The following is an 18,148-nucleotide window of genomic DNA, read 5'->3' as shown; positions in this document are numbered from 1 at the left end:
CTCGTGAATTTTCGTGCACGCTCGGTCGTTTCCGTAGCTCACATCAATAAACCAGTGTGCACGTTTTGCTCTGCTTAAATTAGAAGTATGAGTTGATATTTGAAATGTTTGTGGCAAATGGTCGACCCACAGTTAAATATAGTGTATATGAAACCTGTTTACAGGTGACTATAAATGGAACGACAGCTGAGCATTCCACAATCTTACAAAGTCTTCAAAGAAGGTCTTTGTTAAAAGTCCAAAGTGCGTGCGTCTGAACAGTCACCCCACGAGACTGTTGTCGCAGAAAGCACAATGTATATGTCTTGTGGACATTGTAGTACTTTTGAGTGTTCTACACACCATTAAAAATGTGACATTGTATCGAGCCAAATGAGACGGTTAGTCCACCTCTTGTAACTTGAAAACTTTAATACACAATACACACAATAATAATTAATTTAGTCTAAAATCGGTTTGTATTTCATATAAGAGAGCGCTGCAGATGTTTTAGATCATCTTAGCAAATGCTCTGAGTTTAGTTAAGTGCATTGTAAATGCAAAACTTAGGTTCACTTTTGTTTTACATGGTCTATTATTCTAAATAAGTGGTAGTTGTGTAGACTACATTGACATTGCGACTAGATTCAATTGCGACAGAAATGCTCGTCTCTTCTGTGTTTGTCTATTCTTTAGTCTCTGTGTGTATATTGCAAAGATATCTGCTTATGATCATAATAATAATTAAAATATTGGCGTTAATATTGATTTTAGGAATAATATTTATACTATACAGTATAATCAGATACAAAGTAACTAGCTACTTGAGTAAAAGTAAAAAAATATGCTATGAAAAAAAAATACTCAAGTAATTTTTTAAATAGTGACTTTAACTCGAGTAACAATTTCTTTTGTTACTTGTACTTTTACTAGAGTAAAGATTTTTGGGTGCTCTTCCCACCTCTGAGTATGCCGTCCTTGCTCACTGGCTTGTAGTTTGATTTTTGTCATTGTTTGCAAGGATTAATATCCAAACCTGAAGGGGCCTTTTGTTAAAGGCCAGAACATTGGTAACTCCTGAGGTTTTATTTTGAATGTAGTCTTTTCTGCCAGCAATTAACAGTACTGAACTTCATGTACTCTCTCATGTTCCCTTTCTTGTGTGGCACTGTTTACCCAACTGGCAGCATGTCCGTTACACGGGTACAAAGGAACATTCAGTCCTTTCCAGTAAAATTCAGCTTAATGCAGAGCTTCATCTTCAAATCCGGTCCAAATTGAATACACTTTAGCTTTTTCACAGGCTGTGCTCCATCTTTAGATTATCTTATAGTCAAGGATGTCAAAGAAATGTAGAATTTATATGAAGAGTTTGGTTGCAAAATGAGATGATAAAAACATTTGAGTTATGTTAACATGTTTTTATTGTGTAAGTTGGCTGTATTTTCTGAATTATTATGGCTCAAAACCAACTGCAGTTTGATTGACATTCATTGGACCGCACAATAATTTTTTTTTTTAAATCAAATTTTGGAGCCAAACTATAAAATATTTTGAATGATTTGCGTCAATCTGTATGAATAGATCCATTCACATTTTCCAACATACCACAACCACAGTTTTGGTTTTGAAGTTTATTTACTTACACCATTAAAAAATGAACTAAATCGTTTACATCTTTACATTTGAATAAGCATCTATATATTGCACAAAGTCAGGAACAAGCACAATAATAATGCTCATAAAGGCAGCCGAGCATGTGATAGTCTTTATCATATTATTAATATAATGTGATTTAAGGAAAAGCAGTTTTCAACATTATTTGGAACAGCTAAATAGCAGCAGAGCAAAATGAACAATGGAAACTAGAAATGAATAAGCTCACCTGTTTTGGTAATAAACTGTGACGAAAAAACTGCAGTCAGCATAAACGGATGGAAAAGTACTTGTGTATTACGAACAGCAGCAGTGCAAAGATACAGCATATAGTTTATTTATTGTAGCTCAGCAATCTGACAATAAATAAATACACATAGCTGTGTGCAGGTGAATTTCTGCGAGCACGTGTATGTGCATACCTAAGACTGACATCTCTCTTAGACTAATGTGAGCTATACATTTCTCTTCACCATAAACATAAACCGACTCTAATATAAAATAATAAAATGAGTAAATCAAAGCTGAAAAATGTTTCAAGTTTTATTTAGTGGGTTAACATGCCGTTATTGGACAATCTTAACACACACAAAGTTATCTAGCTACTGAGTACGGAGTGACATGGCACCACAGCGGATCAAGCAGTTATTGGGCTTTTTAGTTGTGCAGTAGAGCAGAGAACTGTCAGTTGTTACCAAAAAGATTTTTTAAGTGCAGGTGAAGCAGTTTTTACCAACAAAAGCTTGCTAAAGATGCTCTGAACGTCTTGACATCATGTGATGACTCCATGGGCTAAATAACCTCTGAAGGACATGAGAAAAAACAAACTTTTTATCAACTGTACTGTATAACACCTTTCAAGCATCAAAATAACATCACATATGTACAAATGCTTATAAAAATACAATGAATATTTGAAACCGTGTTTAATTCTTATAACTTAAAGGGTCAGTGTGTAATTTGTTGGAGGATCTATCGACAGAAATGCAATATAATATACATGCAGTAACTACGTGTTCGTAGGTGTATAAAGACCTTACATAATGAAGCGTTGTGTTTTTATTACCTTCGATTGAGCTATTTCTATCTATAACACGGCGGGTTCCCTTACATGGAATTCGCCATGTTGTTTCTACGGTAGCCCTAAACGGACAAACTGCTCTACAGATTGTGTTTCGTAAATACGTTTTCTCCCTCAGCAAAGAAGTGAAAACTTGACGACGTCTTAGTTCTTTGTCAGCCGTTGTAGTGCTTTGAAAGGGAGGGTGGAGGGGTGAAGTAAGCCGTTGGTTGCAATTTCGCAACCTCGCCGCTAAAGTTTACACACAGGACCTTTAATATTACTCCATGTAATTTTGAACCTTTCATAAATAGCTTTCCTAACAATATTAAGGTATTAAAGTTTATCTTTTCATAGTCAAGTGTGTCAAGTGATTTGCTGGCAATGTTTGTTTGATCCCTTTTGTTGACAAAAATTGGTACATTTAAGATTTCATACAAATTTGATGAATTTATTCCTATACCTGTTTGCTGATGCGCATCCAGGCCAGACAGAGGGCGGAATGATCTGCGTTCTTTGAAGGCAACAGTAGGAAGCATGTCGTCCGCTTCCCTCATCTCCAGCTTTGATGTTTGTCCGGGACCTGGTAGCCTAATAACAGGCTTCACATTCTCGCCGGATAAAGTGCCCTTCACCGATACTGGTTTCTACGGGACACAGTAAGGTGAGATTTTTCCTTCGGGGCAGCAACATGGTGCATTTTAAAACCAGTCTCACCTTATCCTCAGATTCAGTCTTTCTGGTTCTTTTCATGATTTCCTCTAGGCGCTTATTGGGAGATATGTAAAAAAGCATTATAAATACAGTATATGCAAGATGCAGACGGTCAGTAACAAGCGAGCTGTTTTTAGCTCACCTAATAGGGATAGATCACCCAAAAATTTAAATTCAGTCATTATTTACTCCCCGTATTATCATTTCAAACCTGTATTACTTCGTGTGCAAGACACAAAAAGGAAGATATATAGAAGAATGTCGGTAACCGAACAACGACGGTACCCATTGACTTGCATTGGTTTTGTGTCCTTACAAGAGAAGTGAATGGGGACCGCCGAGTTTTAATTTAACAATGTTCTTCAAAATATCTTCTTAAAGTCACACAGGTTTGAAACGACAAGTTGATGACAGAATTTAAATTTTGGGGTGAACTATCCCTTTAAGCGAGTTGGACATGTACCTTCTTTCTTTCTTGGCGCTCGGCCTCTTCTCTCTGGAAGCGAGTTTCTCTCTCCAGCCTCTGTTGCTCCGCTTGTGCCCTCTGAAGCGCCTCTTCCTCTCTCTGAGAAACACATTATTGAGATGTCTGTACTACACAACCATAATGTAATAATATTGTACAGACTTGGAAAGAAATGCTCTAAACCTGAAACAATGGGCATAGATATTACTTTTTCCTGTTTTGACGTCATTGTGTCTTAGTTTTTCAAACTATATTAATAGTCTTGCAGGGTGGGACCACAATGCTAAATAACGTCCAGTACTCCCTTTAAAGTATAGCTTATAACAAACTACATGGTCCTTTATTTACATACCTGTTGCTGAAGTCTTTTTTCTTCCTCCTGTTGTCTGCGAGAGTTCTCTTTCTCAGCCTGACGTCTGTTTTCTCCTTCTCCGTTCTTCTGTTCCTCCTCTAGTCTCACGGCTTCTGCCTCTTGCCTGGCACGTTCTTCGGCTCTCCGACGGGCCAGTTCTTCTTTTCCCCTTCTACAGAGTTAAATAACAGACCAGTCAGATCTCAACATCTCTCATAACTTTTATGTGCGTTCTGTGATATAAAACAAGCTACTTTATGATCACAATCCAACTAACAAGATTTTCAAATTATGTTGGAATACAGAAGTCTGCGTTTACCTCTCAATCTGCACCTTCTGTCTCTGTTCCTTCTCTTCTTTTTCTCTCTGAAGCCTCGCTTGCCTTCTTTTCTCTGCCAGCAAGCGTGTGGCCTCCTCTGGGTTTGTGGTCCATGCAGGAGATCTGATTTGGGCTCTGTCACCAATCTGACTTGGTCCTGAGATTGGACAGACGGGAGACATTTTTCAAAGATTACAGGTGTCATTAAGCATAAATAAAGTTAGGGGATTTATAACTATATTATAGCATCTCTATATATGTGACCCTGGACCAAAAGGTAGTCTTTTGTAGCACGAGTATATACAGTCAAAAATACATTGATTTATAAAAATGATTGACAGAGTATTCAGGTATTATAAAAACGAAGAAACAGTGGAGGAAAGAAGTGTCCAGGACTGATATTCGAATCGTCTTTAACGTTCATTAAAGACTTTTTAAAACACACACAAAGATATTTACATTAAGTTTGATTTTATGTGAAGAAACACATCTGCTAGTACCTTTTAAATAGCCAACACTTTAACAAATTACTTTTTATAGCTGTATCTGGGCCAAATATGGTCCTATCCTCACAAACCAAACATCAATAGAAAACGTATTTATGCAGGTGATGTAAAAATCTCAATTTCGAAGAATTGACCATTATGACTGGTTTTGTTGTCCAGGGTCATAAATAAATGTACAGATTTCTACAGAAGACTAACCATTAGGAGTCCGAGAGCAGTTTGGAGGATTCAGAGCTGTATTGAACTGCAGTTGTACATCCTGTTTGAGATCTCTTTGTAGACATTGTGGATTTTTCGTCTCGGGTTTTTGAAAACGTGGCGCGAGCTCATACTCTTGCTCTAAATCCACCTCTTCCAGAAGTGGAGGCAAACCATCTTGTTTGGGTAAAGCGTGTCTAAGGTGGGGTCTAATCTGCAGACTTGAGATGTACATGAAAAGAATCTCAATGTTAAAGCATACAGATTTACAATCATTATTATTTACAGAGAAAAAATACCCTGGTGTTGGGGGTTCCGCATTCTCTTGTGGATTTGTGTCCTGTCTGGGATGGATTTCAACTATTGTCTGAGGTTGTGTTTGGTGGTCTTTTGCCTCAAAACCACCCTTTGCCACCTGCAAGCCAGTGTAAGAACGCATACGAACATTTGTTACGGCAGTAATTTAGATTTCTATGCAACTAGAACTAAGCTTTGTGACATTGATTTATCCAAACATGCAGTCGGATTTTCTCACCAGCTCTCTGTTAGTGGTTCTGCGGATGCTGACGCTTGGAACTGTGCGGGCAGGTCTGTTGGTTGCCTTCCCACAATGCGCCTTGGCCTTTTGGGTGGAACCAGAGTGGCATGATGCTGAACGACGACAAACATGAACAACTAAAAAAATGTGGTAGATTTTGTTTCACAACACAATGTGAAATGGCCATAAGAGGGCATGGAGAAAGAAAGGTTGGTGAGTCAGAAAGGAAGAAAGCAGATTGGTAAATTCCTTTTAACTCAAAGTACATTTCCTCATAGTTTGGTTGTTTTATAGAGGTACCTGTGTCTCGGGACAGACACACAGCACTTCTACTTCTGGCTAGATAGGAAATGGTGGGAGTCTGAAGACGACTGACAAGCTCGGTCTCCCACTGGCTAAGAGAGCGGCGTTTAGCTAGAGAACAGCAGAAAGCACAGACACTAACAGAAAGTGACAAGACAGAGCTGAGGAAATAGATACTGCAAGCTTAGAAAAGAGTAGTGCTTTTTTATTTGTGTTGTTAGAAATTCACCGTTCTTGTTGCTCTGGTCGCTGTTGGTGGTCCGTCGTGAGCAGTGGCCAAGTTTCTGTTTGGCCTTCGGACTTTTCTCCATTGTCCTTCGCACCACAGACTCATAACGCTCCTGTGACATTGATGCAAAACAGTGTTCCCATGATTCTGTGCTGTGCGTACGTTTTTAATCATTGAAAAATCTCCATAGCATTTCAGATAATATTCTGTGTGAATAGACTGGACAGTCAACATGTCGACACACTTTTGCAGAACTTTATGATCTTGGGCTTATATTTCTATATTATTTTACATATGAATGGCTTAAATATTAAAGGCAGAGCTATAAATTATAGCTGTATGACTATATTCTGCAGTACATAAAATTAAAAACAACATTTGTCCCCTTGACTTCCATTGTTTGGAAACAAAACCACTGACACATTTATCAAAATATTTTTTTTGTCAGATACAGGTTTTGAGTGACATGAAGGTAAATAAATGACAGATTTTCTGATGAACTATCCCTGTGATTTTTCACTTTTATGGGAACTCACTCTTTCCTCCTTAAGTCTCTGTTTACGTTTCTCCTCGACTGCTATTCTTCTCCTCTCCTCCTTCTGTCGCTGCTCCTCCAGCTTTCTTTTGCGCTCTTCAAGCTGTTTCTGGTAGAAGTTTTTGGCTCGCTCCTCCCTCGCCAACCAACTGCGCTCTCGCAAGGCTGCGGTTCACATAAACCACAGAAAATTGAGATTCAGACCGATCAAATACGTAATTTAACAGTAATTATCCTTTTAGTTCATTTCTCAGTCGGTGTAGATGTTATGCAGTCGGACTAAATGGAATACCCAGCTGTTTTTGGTACACCTCTCTTCGTTCTCGGGCCAGTAGCAGTCTCTCATCCACTTTGAGTGCATTTGACTCTAAATGGCAAAATAGTAAATGTCAGAACATGACATAGTTTCAGTGCACAGAATGTTCATTTCAAAAACACGCTGATGGAAACAGCTAAAAGTCAGCTTGGATATGCTCAGGCTTTCATTAAAAAAGATTACTCCGAGGTTTAGAACTGAAGACTGACATTGCTGCCAGGGATACAATGTCAATGAAGATTCAATGAATGTGGGGGAAGCGTTTGAGAGGAAAAATGACAAGTGGAAGCGATATATAAATCATAGCTGTTTCAGACCTGCTGCGTTTCTTTTGTTGAAAATAATCTGAGTGGATTTGATGCGCGGAGGAGCACATGATTTTCTCTTTTGTTCCACGACTTTGGGTTTCACGTCAGAGCTGGGATCTAAAAACGACAGCAGAAGATGCGTTGTAAATTTGCATTATGTACTTATATTAGCAAGATAGATTTTAAGGTACTCAGTTTTGTATATATTAAACACTAATGATTTTGTTTACATCGTTTCATTATTTTGCAAAACAAAAACCTGAATCTGTTCTTACTCAGGCAACTTTGATAATATCAATATCATAATATTTGGAAATATTATGAAATATTTGGGAATGTTCTTTGAATAGTGTAGGGTGATTTCTTTTTAAAACTGTAAATAACAATAAAAAAACTTCACATTTTTCATTATCCAAAGCTTGTGATTATATTGCCAGTTATGTTTTTACACATTTACATTCTTCACACAAGAAACCTTCGACCGCCCTGTTTGAAAAGCACATAGGCGGGTTACCTGCAATGATTTACAATAGTACAGAAAGAATGAGGATTGCTCAGAATTATGAATGCTTGTTTCTGCTATGACGATGTTTCTGTGTTTAGCCAGATACTTTCATGGAATGTTACTACCTGTTAAAGTCTCCTTAGTATTTGATCACATGGTGTCATGGGGATTTCACACTTTTCACATATTTATAAACCCAGAGGCATTTTTTAAACTCAGATTATTCATCACCTAGCTCTTGACAAGGCCTTCTTAACCTTAGTGGGTTAAATGTGTCAAACTACGATTGTAACTATACAATATTAAAAAGTAGAATTAAAAATGTATTAGCCTAATGTATTAGTTAATAAAAATACCTTTAACACCCCAAATCAAAGCCAAAAGGCAAATATGGAAGAAAACATGAGGCCTGTCTTATGCCAGATTTGAGCATATTTTTTTAAATAAAGATGGCCTGAGGCTGGAAAACAGTTACAAAGACAACATTTGTTTCACTTTTGCTGTGTAGAACAACATATTCAGCGCCTGACTGAAGACTACGTGCTGACACTGAACTTGTGAGGTGAACTTAACACTCAAGAGTAACACTACAGTGATGTTATTGGGGTGGACCTTAAAGGGCTAACTTCATTCACCTTCACACTATTTCAAACCTGTGTGACTTTCTTTCATGAAAGGATCAAGGTCACATTTTTGACATTTTTTTAAAGACTGTTGATATTTATCATTTTTCTAACAATAAAAAGTGAATGGGGCAGTCAGACAACATTCTGGCCAAATGTTCCCTATTGTGTTCCTTGAAAGAAAAAATGCGCGGGTGTGCATGATGACAGAATGCAAATTTTTTAAATCTCTGTACTCCTGCTGAATAAACTTGCATGAATATTTATATAAAGCAGACTTGTTTTGGGGGACCTTTATATAACAGACTACTATATGATTGTAACTGAGATTAACCCTTATAAAGACCTTTAGTGCATCTGGCACACATACATAGACACGCAACCATCCTCAATACGTCACCATTTAAATTTATGAGGAAATTAAAGCATTATTACATAGTATACACACTCATGGGTAGTATATCGTGGCCACTAACAGTTTTCTGGAATAGGCGTCGCATGTTTCATCTTGATGCTAAATCAGATTAAATTTAATCCAGTTCTATAAAGCACTGATCGAAACCACGCATGCAACAGAATGACAGTTTAGGGGAACAAATGCTACATATGTTACGGCATCACTAACCTCTCTGCTTCCTCTCAGGGTCGTGCATCCTCCGCGGTCCCTTCTCTGAGACGATGGAGAGACCCAGCTCTGCCATCCTCCCTGCCTTCTTCCAATCCCGCTCCTGGTCTGCCAAGCTCAGCTGAGCTGGCATTTTACCTATTTAACACTTGTGCTGCTGCGAATGTGCGTGTCTCCTGATACATGTAGAACATCTACTCCCGGCTTCCTCTGTGATATCAGCTTATCGCCAGATCGCTAACAGGGAATAGGCGAGAATGAGCAAGGGAGAGAGACAGAAATTCTTCCTGGGGGGGGGGGGTATGGTGAGAGGATTTGCTGGCTGGGTTGCGTCCAGCACACATGCCCACCCAGCAAACTCAGTACACGCCTGTATGTTAAATGTGCACATGTGCCATGCTGTCATGAGCTCCTCCTCACACACAAAAGAAACCCACCCATATAGTGTTTGAGAACAGCTTATTAGGGGTGTGTTTCCCTTTAAAATCCACAATGTTGTCAGAGCTGCAGCAGAGGTTAAATACAACAAAGGGAGCTGCGATGGATGCAAGCATGGTTGCCCGGGCGACTGAGATATGCATGAAATGTGAGGGGAATGAAAGCATGACTTTGCATGCAAGTGTTTAGAAATAGCACTACACCGGGAAGGCTATGATAAAAAAGGGCTTTTATCTTGCGTATGGAGGAGCAATCTCCACGTCGAAGTAAATGTAACATGTTTTTTAACAGATCGTTTTTTGCAGATTCATTGAGCTCCTTGAACACGAGGATCTGGTGTCAATTGATGTCATTCCATCTCAATTAGAACTATATTACAGAAACTATAGATTCATTCAAATATGGCCCAATAGGACATTTTCCACACCTTATGCGTGACTGGGGGAGAGGTCAAGAATATGAATAGAGGAAAGTCTGAGGTTTTGTTCTTCTGTTTACTGGGTTCGGCATCCTCTGTGTTCAGGGTATAAACGGTTATAGAAATTCATAGCATATTCTACAGTATATTATAAACATATTATACAGTACTAAATGTGTGTGTGTGTGTGTGTGTGTGTGTGTGAAATATATGTAGAATGCATTTGTGTATTAGTTAGTCAGATTTAGCCCTTGTGACTTCGCTTTGTGACAACTAGCCCGGTCTTCTGTGTCATTAAAGTGATAGCTCCCCCTAAAATGAAAATTCTGTCATCATTTACTCAAACCTCTTTTCATTTTAAACCTGTATGACATTCTTTCCTCCACTTGCGAAACACAAAAGAACCTTTACTTCTATTGTATAGACACAAAACCAATGCAAGTCAACAGGTACAGTCGTGGCTGGGTAACGTTCTTCAAAATTTCTTCTTTTGTGTAGAGAAGAGTCTGAAATGACAGGTTTGAAATGACAAGAGGGTAAGTAAGTGATGACAGAATTGTCGCTTTAAGATGTTGTCTGCAGACTTTTGTTTGCTAAATTATACTATTTAATGTAACCATATAGAATTTGCTTATATATAAATGTTACCAGTGTCCACCGTATATACATATAAACTGTCTTCTCTGGTACAGTGAAACGTAATATTACATTTGTATAAAATGCAAATTTCCAGTTAGTTGTATTGGTAAACAGCACGACACAACAGACACCAGTGAAACACAACATCAGTCCTCTATTGGTCATATTCTAAAGATGTCAAACAAACCATCTTTGTTACAACTTTAAGATAAGAACTGTATTACTGTTTGGAATAATTAAACTTCTGTTTTTACTTATCGTATATATATTTCATTTGTGATACAAAAAAACTAAATATTGAAGACTGCTTTCGACTGTACCAAAATGTCTGTAAGCAGCTATCTGTAAGTTGATCTTGGGCGTAAGAGTATGATTGAAGTTGTTGAGTGAGTCATAGGCGGACCGTCTGAGTCTTGAGGGAGTGAAGTGGTATGAAGACAGGTGAAGGAATGAGGAAATGAGGCTTGTTAAAACCATATTCACCTGTTAGAAGGTCACATCAGTAGTAGAGTCAGTGTAAGGCTTAAGTCAGCTGGCCGACGGGCGTCTGTTCTTAGTCTGTGTCGACATGTAGTGTACAAGAGCAAAAGCAGAAATTACTAACTGAGAAGGATCATTGAACTATTATAAACGCTGGTACGACTTTTGGCTCAGATTCTTTGGGATTGGTTCCAGCCGCACATCTTGGAAAGTGAGTCTTGATCTCTCATTTTTTTATCAATGTCAATTTTGGGACTCTTTGATCTTTTGTGTGCACTGTTATAAGAAAATATGTACAGAAATGGCCAGTTTTTGCCTTTAGATTTTACTTTTTTAGGTTTGAAAAAAACTCTTTATCAAAGTTTTGATTTGTAATGTTTAGTTATAAAAGAAGAGCGAAACTTGGAGAGGTAACATCTTAAATGACTAAGATCATGTGTATCTGAAGGTTTTGTTTTTATCGTCATTTTGACTATGGGGTCAGGTTTCATTAATCCTCCCTAACACATGTATTCTGTAATGATATACATTGGATTTACATATCAAAATAACTAAAGTAAAATATTTTCCGTATGCTGGGAAGGTTACAGCAGAAATAGTTTACTAGGTCATGGAGAAGTGGATATTCTGGCTTATGATTAATTGCCCTAAAATAACAGAAACATTCAAGGCTAAGACTTTCAACAAATAGTATATGAACTAGATAGAATGAAACTGTCAGAGCCACTAAACATTCTTTAAATAGTTTCAGGGCCCTTCAAACACACTGGCCTTCTCAAGATTTACAGTATCAACAGTCAATTGTGACATCTTAAGTACAGGCTCTCATATATTGAGTCATTGGAGCATTTGTCAATATCAGAAGCATCTACTGGTGATAGCAGTGAAACATACGAAAACGTATTTCTATGGTAACTGATGAAGTTCATTAGATATGCAAATCAGTAAATGAAAGGCTTTTTGTTGAGCTCTTCAGCATTTAAACAAATGTCTCGGATACTAGTGAAGTCAGTCTTTAAAGGAAATAAAGTTAAATTCGTGTTAAGTTCAAGATTGAATTTCATTGCAAATGTCTGTGTTTTTAACTTTTCAAGAGAAATGTTAAGGAACCAAGCTATAAAGATGAGACCATTATAAAATTATAAAATGTCACTATGTAGCCTAACTTTTGTGAAAAAGATCTGTTGGTGTGGCATATACATGTTAATTACATGATGATGTAAAATATAAATGATCATTACATAAAATTATATAAGGTATACATCATGTCACTATATTTGCATGTCTTCACTGAGTTGTTTTATATATGTTATGCATGTGCATCTGTCTGTATAATATAATATGTATCTGAACTTTGAGTAATGTATTCATATTAGGTTGCTGCATAGTGGTCTTTCCCTCTCAAGTGGTGTTCATAAACAATTATTATTAACCGAGACACATCTTTTAATCTCTAATCTTCCTGTTCACCTGTAGTATCTGAATCATGGCACCGATCAGCACAGATCTGGCGGGCTGGGCGGTCTCAGAGACACCAGAAGCTGCATTCCTCTCCATCCTCATCGTCTTCGTTCTCAGCATCGCCTTGCTCCTTATCTGCACAACCTGTAAAAAGTGAGTTGTCGCTGAATGACATTTTAAGGTTCACGACTTTAACCTTTCATGATATGTATGTGCCGCATTAGGAGACAAAAGCATGTGTCCACAGATGAAGTCAGAGGTAAAGAAGCGATCGTGCGTGTCCTTTGGGTATGTAATACTGTCAACACAATAAATGCTGTAAGATGCATTCCAGGACGGCACTGTCAAGTTTTTCCACTACAGAAATGCGTGGAATGAAGCAGGAATGTGGCTCATTCATTGTCTTGCATATGACCAGCAGTTGACGTATGAAAAGGAAGCACAAGTGAAAAAACAGAACAATGTTGTAACTATTAGGGATGTGTGAATAGTTGTGTTTAAAGCCTTAGAAGAAAGAAACAAGCACAATTTCTATACTTTTGACACCAACATCGAGTCATTGCCAAAATGTATTGGTAAACATTAAATTTGACTTAACTAAGATTAATAACGGCTGTAGAAATAATATGTATTTGGGTATTATTTAATGTATCCTTAGCAGAGTTATTAAAGTTCTGAATTTATTTTTATTTCATTTTTATTCATATTTTAAATAAGCTTTTATTGTAATATTTTTACTTTATTTGTTATGTTGCTATATAAGATTTATTAGTGTTATGTTTTTATTATTATAGTCCTAGTTTTAGTGCTTTAAACTAATTTTATTTCTGAGGCAGAATTTAATTTTTTTGTTATTATTTTCCCCAATCAGTTTTAGACCAATATTTTCAATAAACTAAAATAATTTTAGTAAACTAAACTAACCTTTCAAAGCTCCCCATAATTCCCTTGATCTCCTTTTTTTGTCTATACAAATGCAAAAACCGTATTTTGATACATTTGTTATTTGCAACATAAATAAACCAGGAAAATATTTGCATAGTAAGTTCATGTTAACAATTGTAGTTAACTTAATTTAGCTAACTTTTACATGCAGTTACTTTTTATACTTTTAGAATGAGAAAGTATATAAAAAAATAGAATTATTTTTCTAACAGCAACTAGCAAAAACTAAATAGAAACATTTCTAACTTGTTCTTCCTTAAAAAAGCCCTTAAACATGGAAATCGATTAACAGACTATTTATTGGCTCTGACTGTAGCGGTGGTCTCCAACTTTGTGCCCGCGGAAATGTGTGAGGTGCCCGCCAAGCACAGAAAGCTGATCCTGGATGACGTCCGGGACTATACCGATCGGGCGGGTGCTGCCTCGTCATGAAAGTTTATCATTTGCACGTGTTTAAGTGTTTCCTGGTTTAGTCGGTATTTACATTAACGAAGATTTTCATATGTATTATCTGTTAAACAATGTGAATGGCGCTCTGTCGAGACAAGGTCCAGATTTGAGGGGTTTTGGCGGACAATTATTGTTTAATAAGTAATGGCGTCATAACGTGATGTCATAATTCCAAAGGATGTCAAAAAGGCCCTGCTTTAACAAACGTAAACAGTTAAAAATGTTAACAGTACAAAATAAAATGCACGTGTAACAGTATGCTGGATCCGTGTATTAGCTCTTAAAGATTAATCTAGGCGGCCTACATATTTTGTTTCTAACAATTTCGTATAACATTAAAACAAAAAAGCAATCACTTTTTGTAAATGGTTATGGTGGTAGGCTGTAAGGTGAAATAGACTGTAATAAAAAACTAAACGATTAATTATAATTCAACCCTAACAGTTAAGTAAAACGAAAAAAATGTTTAACGTTTGGACGTATTTTCTTATTATATCCAACAAGAAGCCCTCTGGATGATTTCAAAAAGGTTGGAGACCCCTGCTTTATAGTTCATTTAGAAAAATCTAATGTTTCACCATTTACATTGCGATCTAATCTCATCCAGCAGATGGCAGAAAGTAGTTCATGAACAATGTGTGTGCCAGAAAATTCAGGCCTTATTAAGTTTGCATTGAATAATAATTGTTTTGTAATCGCAAATTGCATGCTACATTCACTGTTCTCCCATCCATCAAGAGCCATTTCTCATTTCCTCTACGTTACTTTGCAGACATTCATTTCAGGTAAAGGAAAAGACACCCAAGGAGAAATCATCAACACTTGTTAGAGTGGTGAGTGCTTTTTGGATCTGTAAACCTTGTGTGTGCTGACAATGTGATAACGTGTGCTTGTCACCTTAATAGGAACAAAAGGTGGATGAGGCTAGACACAACCCCGCTATTAATGAAATCACCAGTGATGAAATTGGTAAACTGAGCTTTTAATTACACAAGCATTTCATTTGAAGAGCTCTTGAATAGCTGTAGCTGTGATACTATCAATGTTTGGCAAACAAACTCAGCAGATGCACTTTGATATTGTTCTTTTAGGGAACATAGAAATTGCTAAAGATGAACTCGCCTACAAACCCTACAGAACTCACACTCTCACTCCAGGTATGTATAGCCATTGTTCTTGAAAAAAGTACTTTATTCCCAGTTGATGTCAATAAATTGGTTAACATCACATATTGTAGGCTATTCTGATAGATCTGAACATCTAAACATCTAAATATACATTTTATAGCCATGAGAAATGTACAGCACAGACTGACACATAACATGACAAATTTTTTTGGTTTTTGCAGGTGTCACTCTGCATGATCAAAACTGAACGGCAATGTTGAAGATTTATCAGAATAATAGGGTGTCTAATAAGAACTTTGAGTTGGCTGCTTTTAAAATAGCTTGGTTTCCACCTTTCTAATAGAAAATTGTTTGTAATTTCCATTGCAAAAAGAATTTTCACCATCCTGTATATACACTCAAAGTTGCATTCCAGTGAAATGTCACATGACCATACAAGCACTTTTGTGTCTCTCTTTTTGTTTAAAAATGAGGTGACTAAAATGACTTTGATATAAGAAGGTGTAACACCGCACGCAGCAGCAATAAATATACGTTCAATGGTGGAAACAAGCTTGTCGTTTCCCTCCATCTATACATATGTTACCTGAAAGTGCTTTCATAGTAAACCAACAGTTGGAGAACAAAAAATTTCCAGACTTACCAAACCGGACACATCCTGCTATGTGAAACTGCTGCCGACTATAGAAACTATATCTTGCAAATACAAAGGTTAATCAATGCAACATTTCAGACGACGTGATGGACAAAGACCCTCAGGAGAAAGATCCAGATCTTCTGGTCACTCCTGTTTGGGATCCTCCTTCTGATAGGGATCACTATTCAGGTGGTCACCGATTTAAATGCAATATATTCCACACTAAACAAGAACATCAAGTGTCCCACTCTCCATCTCCACACCAGAGGATGAGGTGAACGGACAATACACTAAAGAAACCTTTTTTATAGGCTAATGAAATGAAGTACGTGAAACTGTTCTGTTTTTACATTCATTCTTAGATGAATATCTGTATGTATATTAACGCAAGCATGATTGTGAGTGTTTTAGGCTTTAGACAGTGAATTCGTTTTTGTGGGTATGAGGAAAGTTTTAAACTATTTTGATGTTATTCGACCCATCCATATACACATATCCACACTACAAATGAAACGTGATAATAAAATAAAGGGGCCATTCTTTAATGACAGGCAGAGTGATGTCATAAATTGCAAATTAGAGGCAGAAATTGTAAAAATGCTTGCTTAGTTAGATTAGTTTAATGTGCTATATCCATTTAAATTGAAGCTTAATGACATTTTGATTTTAAAATCTTTTTAATCAGACACTGGTGAAACAACCTTTTTTATTCATTTATTTACTATCGATCCGGGGTCTCCAACCTTTTTGTAAGCGAGGGCTACCAAAATATCTAAAATCCTCTAGAGAGCTACTTGTTGATAACATACTTTCTAACTTTAAACACGTGATGCCTTATTTTTACGCTCACGGAACCAGGAAAGATTGTCTGTGGTGTTACCAGGAAAGAAAGTAACACCACAGACAATAATACCACAGAAAAATGTGCCTAAATCCAGACTTTTCTCAAATGGAGGCTGCCATCATGATGATCTCAATATCAGGAGACATTTTGGAAACATTAATAAGTATGTATCTATCAAAATGTATTTTAAAATATGTAAAATCTGCAAGTTATCACCACACCTCAGAAATTTCGCTAACTTTAAGAAGAAGAATGAGAAAGAATGTAGTCACCATGCACCCCTCAGATAAACCAGCACATGCAATGACCTTTACTCACAGGAAGTAGTCCAAATAGATTCCCCACTTTTCTTATGGGGCGACATCCATCGTTGTAACACCACAGACATGAATCTGGGGACACCACTTTTTCTTTAAGAACAATTTCATAAAATTGTACATGTTAATAAAAGTATAATTCACAATACAACCACTTTACTTGTGTAAAACAATGTTGCAATTACATTCCATGATACCTCTCTATGTATGTACATGCATATTTAGTTAACTCAATTAAATAAGTCATTTTATAACAAAGATGTAACCGTTAATAGTGCACAAATTGTGTGTATCCTACAACATTTGATCATTTTTTAGTTTATTTGAACTTAGAGGGCCACCACAAATGAAGAATGACCGACATGTTGCATTATCAACACGGTTGTCTGTTAGTTGGTCACGAAGTCACCGTCAAACGTGTCGAAATGTGCAGCCGTTTTGTGTATCCATTTAAAAATCGCTTAATTCGACGGTGAGCAAACAAATAAACCGCACCAACAAACTAACACATTGTGACACGTGTGTTAACGTTAAACAATCTCTTTACATTATGTCATTGCGGTGTTTGGGAAACGCACACAGGTCTGTGACAGACGTGCAAAACGCCTGGACCGTTCGCTCCGTTCTGGCATGAAGCTGTGAGGCCGCGCACGTACGCGTTTATTGGCCTGAAACTCTCCACGAGCTCTGCGCGTGGGGAGGCGCGTCAATGCGATCGACCAATGGCGTGCAGCAGCGATGCAACCTGACTGGGGAAACCACGTATTATGTAACCCAATCACACCCTCCCCCTTCATAAATGCATCTGCTGCTCTTCAAATGTGCTTTTCTACTGTACTGCATGTTTTTAAAGACCACAATGCATAACGTTTAACCATCTAGTGAAGTAAAGCATGCAAATGCAACATCAACCAGACACCTTTTACAAAGTACACGACGTGCACGTGCACGTCAACAGATGTTGCATCTTGAAAACACACATGTGATATTCAACTTCCGTGTTAGCTCAGTGCATACAGTGCAACGACGAAAAAAATAAAATTGGTCGGAATCCGCGATTTAGATAAGTAGCATTATTATGCTTGCACGTTATCATGCAACATTGCATCCCTGTTGCGCATTGTCTCTCTGCGTTCGTGGTCGAATGCATTAACAAGAAG

At 37.3% G+C, this 18,148-nt stretch overlaps 2 protein-coding genes across 3 annotated transcripts; one reads left to right on the top strand and one right to left on the bottom strand.

Annotated features, from left to right (window-relative positions):
* Positions 1–1,605: 1,605 nt before the first annotated feature.
* On the bottom strand, positions 1,606–9,485 carry map7a (microtubule-associated protein 7a). Of its 2 annotated transcripts, XM_079458959.1 has the most exons (15): positions 9,233–9,481; positions 7,489–7,596; positions 7,148–7,222; positions 6,857–7,020; positions 6,321–6,432; positions 6,089–6,202; positions 5,786–5,925; positions 5,550–5,665; positions 5,251–5,471; positions 4,547–4,703; positions 4,228–4,399; positions 3,873–3,974; positions 3,413–3,463; positions 3,159–3,342; positions 1,606–2,438 (listed from the first exon to the last, which is right to left on the bottom strand). In XM_079458959.1, the coding sequence occupies exons 1-15, from the start codon at positions 9,363–9,365 to the stop codon at positions 2,428–2,430; spliced, it is 1,860 nt and encodes a 619-aa protein (XP_079315085.1). In that variant the 5' UTR covers positions 9,366–9,481; the 3' UTR covers positions 1,606–2,427. The 2 variants fall into 2 exon arrangements, with proteins under 2 accessions (XP_079315085.1, XP_079315086.1); XM_079458960.1 differs by lacking the exon at positions 6,089–6,202 and having other exon boundaries at positions 5,786–5,901; positions 9,233–9,485.
* A 1,374-nt stretch (positions 9,486–10,859) lies between these two features.
* On the top strand, positions 10,860–17,244 carry LOC306895593 (uncharacterized protein). The gene is made up of 6 exons (XM_079458961.1): positions 10,860–11,418; positions 12,684–12,821; positions 14,836–14,896; positions 14,969–15,032; positions 15,155–15,220; positions 15,412–17,244. The coding sequence occupies exons 2-6, from the start codon at positions 12,694–12,696 to the stop codon at positions 15,435–15,437; spliced, it is 345 nt and encodes a 114-aa protein (XP_079315087.1). The 5' UTR covers positions 10,860–11,418; positions 12,684–12,693; the 3' UTR covers positions 15,438–17,244.
* The last annotated feature ends 904 nt before the right edge of the window (positions 17,245–18,148 follow it).

This window comes from Barbatula barbatula, assembly GCF_947034865.1.
Source record: "Barbatula barbatula genome assembly, chromosome: 6".
NCBI lineage: Eukaryota > Metazoa > Chordata > Actinopteri > Cypriniformes > Nemacheilidae > Barbatula > Barbatula barbatula.
Note: the sequence above shows the minus strand (reverse complement) of the source record. Positions and strands in the feature narration are given on the sequence as shown.

Excerpts from the sequence above, each read along its gene's own strand:
- map7a (XM_079458959.1), bottom strand. The coding sequence starts at position 9,365 with ATGCCAGCTCAGCTGAGCTTGGCAGACCAGGAGCGGGATTGGAAGAAG. Across the intron at positions 6,203-6,320 it reads CGACCAGAGCAACAAGAACG|CTAAACGCCGCTCTCTTAGC; the intron begins GTGAATTTCTAA and ends GCTGTTCTCTAG. Across the intron at positions 5,926-6,088 it reads GTGTCTGTCCCGAGACACAG|TTGTTCATGTTTGTCGTCGT; the intron begins GTACCTCTATAA and ends ACATTTTTTTAG.
- LOC306895593 (XM_079458961.1), top strand. The coding sequence starts at position 12,694 with ATGGCACCGATCAGCACAGATCTGGCGGGCTGGGCGGTCTCAGAGACA. Across the intron at positions 12,822-14,835 it reads ATCTGCACAACCTGTAAAAA|ACATTCATTTCAGGTAAAGG; the intron begins GTGAGTTGTCGC and ends GTTACTTTGCAG. Across the intron at positions 15,221-15,411 it reads AACTCACACTCTCACTCCAG|GTGTCACTCTGCATGATCAA; the intron begins GTATGTATAGCC and ends TGGTTTTTGCAG.